Below are 3,907 nucleotides of genomic sequence, written 5' to 3' on the forward strand. Positions count from 1 at the left end.
CAGGGGAAGTGTACTGCCCAAAGACACAACGACAATGAAAGCTGGAGCTGGTGCTCAAACCGACAACCCTCTGATTGCAGGGCAAACTCCTGCACCCGATGCCACTGTCGCCCCTTATCTAATTATCTTATTTTAAGAGTAAAAATACTAATTCCATTGGCAAACTACCTTATTTGCCCACTGATATTAAGGGTATATACACTTATTTTAAGAAATGTAGACTTGTTTGTAGATAATTTTTGCAGCGCAGAGAACAGGATGTTCAGTAAAGGCGCAAACGCTTCAGATGCTAAATCTGTTAATTTTGCTCTGACCAATGTTTTACTCTTCAGCTTGTTATTTTGAGCCACTGTTCATGTGGTTTTGCTTGATGATTGCAAATAAAACATACAGTAACCCTGAAAAAGTTTGCAATAAGTTCACTGAGAATAATTAGAGCTCTGAGTTCTTAATTAGAGGTTTGACCATCAATCAAGAAAAACCAAGCTGAGAAAAACCAAGAACAATGTTTCAGGAAGTTACTGAGATGAATTTAAAGGCTTCAGTTTCCTCTTTGCACAGGTGGTGTTATTAAACTATAGTAAGCCCAGGTTCACCAAAACTGAATACAGAGGCTTAAAGAATTTGGACTAAACTGAAAATTTAACCCCACAGAAACGTAAAAAAAAAAAAGAAAAAAAAAAAGATTAAATTAAATCCACTCTGTGAACATATAATCAGTGCAACGTAATAATGAGCTACTGAGGAAGCCCAGCCAATGTCTTTCAGTCGATAATTCTGCCTCACAGACTAAAACTTGCAGTTGGTTCCACCGTAGAGGAGCCTGATAACTAAAAGATCTGCCTCCTATTTTTCAAATTCTAAGAACCACTAGAACACTTGCAGATTGACAGCAAAGTGCTCTGTAAGGAACATAAGGAACAATCAGATCTCTGATATAAGATGGAGCTTGGCCATTTAAGGCCTTATGTGTTGAAAGCAGGATTTAAAATCATATTCTGGATTTAACAGGAAGCCATTAAAACGAAGTTAAAATATGATTAATGTGATTTCTCTTTTTTATTTTAAAGATTAAAGAGATGTTCTGGTCCACTCGTTACTCCAAAGTTGCTTCAATGACCTCTGAAGGTTCCACTACAGCAATTTTCTTAGGTTCAGGTCTAGATTTTGAGTAAGCCATTTGATCTCAGTCTATCATGTTAGCTTTAGGTCTCTCCTTCCTGCACCACACCTGAGCTTTATGGGTGTAAAATTCGCAGGACGGTCACTGGACTAGACCATACAAGAACTGTTTTGGTTTCCTTTTCCAGCCCTTCTGTTATGGAACTGCTGCTGTGTTCCGGATCATTGTCCTGTTAATGACCCCGTTTGGTCCAAACTTCAGCTCTAGGATATATAGAGTAACATTTGATGCTAAAATAAAGGTCACTGCATCCTAGTAGGTCAGAGAGGCACTGCAGGGGGATTGTGAATTTTTTAACCTCTTACCACCGGCAGAGCTTAAATCATTCAGCCCAAGATTTACTTTGTTTTATCACACACAAATAAAGCAAAGTAAAATCCGCAATGTTTAACTTAGAATAAAAAAACAGCTTTTAGGTGCCACCTTTACACACTTACAAAAAGTTAGTGATTAGAAGTGATACCTTTGGAATTTTCTGATTTATTTTAGTTGTATTTCTCTTCATATTGAAATCATTTCTAAAGGTTAAACCTTCAGGCTAAAAAAGATAAATTCGGGGATAAGTCGACCTGAGCAATGGTAGAAATCGGGACAAAGACTAAGTCAGGGCCATGGAAGCAGGAATAAGCAACGGGCAAAGGTGGCGTTAAAGCAGTTAAACAATAAGCTCACTTTAGAAAAACCACCAACTCCAAACATTTAGTCTGTTATAATTCCAGTTTAATCTGAAACCTGATTCCTTTACAAGCAGGTTTCACAGTTTGAGTTTTGTTGCCCTTTAAATTAAGGTCAATTTCTATTTTCTAACCTTTCTATTTTTGTAATTCACCGTAATGGAGAGAAATAATATTTATCCGATTTTGTAGTAGAGTTAATCTGAGATTATATTTTTTATATGCTTTATTGCTCAAAAATGCGTTAATGCAGATTTATTGAATTTTGACAAGCTTAGTGCCTGATCTTATCTTCTGTTGGGTGTTACTCTTTCTGGTCTGTTGCTCAGCTTCTGTCTCTCCCTCACTTTGCTCCCAGCCTCAAACCCTTGATGTCGCTGCTTGACATTATGAGACTAGGGTTATAAGAGTTTAAACAGTTTAAAAAGAGCTTAAAGATTTTTTAAAAAGCAGCATCTGTTGAGATGTTTCTTGAAAAAGTTGGGAAAATGGGCAGCAAATGCATCTGCCAATATATTACAATATTACACTATGACTTTGGATAATCTGGCAATGTTTGTCAGTCAGAGAGACGCATATAAAGGCAGAAAAAACGGGTGGAGAAACCAAGGCATGATGAGGGCGGAAACAATGATCTAATCGTTGCAGGGCAGCTGATTTTTTTCAGAGTCATCTCTGTTCTCTTATCAACTTTGAATTATGTCAACACAAACCTGTTAGTTTATGATAATGATTAGTTTCTCATCTCATTAGATTAATGATTGTATAAAGTTTGGTGGAAGAAGAACTGATGGAGTTTTTGAATGTGTCGTGTGTCAGCCTTTAAATGTATAACAGATGAGATCTTTTTCAGCAGACAGCGAAGCTGAATGCGACTGAACAGAAGACCAGCCTGCAGCAGCAGCAGCCTCTGAATTTAGCTGACAGTAAGCAGCAAACACACCTGTAACACGTCTACTTTCGCTTCCCCTTTGAGGTCTTTGACGCAAACAGGAACCTCTGTGTGTTCTAGATTCAGACCGAGCTGATCACGATGACTCCCTCCTTTAACATCACCTCAGGAAATGCTTCAGAGGGGAAGGAATGCATCCTCAATGACCAGATGGGCCCCTTTATTGTCCTCTACTGTCTCATCCTCAGCTTAGGTCTGCCTGGGACCCTGCTGTCAGTGTGGGGGTTCATCCTAAGCTGCAGGCCTCAGGTTTGGACTGCAGAACTCATCAGATGCTTTAAAGCTTTAAGCAACTTGTAACAAAATCTCAGGGATTGCGCCAAGAAATACTGACTCAGCAAAGATGATGTCATGAATAATCTTACCAGCAGGACCTCTAGTACCTTTTTATCTTTGTCCACTAATCAGAGCAGGAATGATCGTCCAGTTCAGCAGGTTTTATTCCTCCATAGAAATAGAGATGGTCACATTTTCACCTGCAGGTTTCCCCATACATTTATTTTTTTACATTACATTACATTACAATGTCACAAGTACAGAGCAACGAAATTAACTCTGTGCATTTAACCCATCCCCATGGGGAGCAGTACAGGGGTTAAGGTTCTTTGCTCAGGGACCCAGAGTGGCAGTCTGTAGGAGCGGGACTCAAACTCAGTACCTTAGGATTCCAAGCTCTATGCCCTAACCACTTGGCCATCGCTCTTTAGAAAGATTTACTTTACACAAACACAATATGGAGCTAAATTGGGGCCATAAACCTTGTAAAAAATAAATAAATAAATAAATAAATAAATAAACCTGAAAAAAGTGTGTGTTTGGAAAAAAAAATTCCTAAAAATAAATTGGTTCAAAAGGAAACATTTTCAACCTGACAAATAAAGGTTTCCCACAAAAGAGGTCCTCAATTACCAAGGTATAGATTGGTTCGGGCAAATGTTCTTATAAAACCATCATTTTTAAACATTGTTCTTTTATTATTCGTGACAATAAACCAAAAATCATCCATCCAACCATTTTCCGTCACGCTTTATCCCAGATGGGGTAGCGAGGGGTGCTGGTGCCTATCTCCAACTGTTAACGGGCGAGAGGGAGGGTACA

General features: G+C 38.6%; 1 protein-coding gene across 1 annotated transcript in view; it reads left to right on the forward strand.

The window, feature by feature from the left end:
* Positions 1-3,907, forward strand: part of LOC107097855 (probable G-protein coupled receptor 171) — a 12,156-nt gene that overhangs the window by 4,451 nt on the left and 3,798 nt on the right. The window contains exons 2-4 of the mRNA XM_015395177.1: positions 2,714-2,783; positions 2,870-3,105; positions 3,218-3,272. Coding sequence (XP_015250663.1) covers positions 2,891-3,105; positions 3,218-3,272 — 270 coding nt within the window. The 5' untranslated portion in view covers positions 2,714-2,783; positions 2,870-2,890. The remainder of the gene's footprint in view (positions 1-2,713; positions 2,784-2,869; positions 3,106-3,217; positions 3,273-3,907) is intronic.

This window comes from Cyprinodon variegatus, unplaced genomic scaffold (genome assembly GCF_000732505.1).
Source record: "Cyprinodon variegatus isolate N-32 unplaced genomic scaffold, C_variegatus-1.0 Scaffold729, whole genome shotgun sequence".
In the NCBI taxonomy this organism is placed as follows: domain Eukaryota; kingdom Metazoa; phylum Chordata; class Actinopteri; order Cyprinodontiformes; family Cyprinodontidae; genus Cyprinodon; species Cyprinodon variegatus.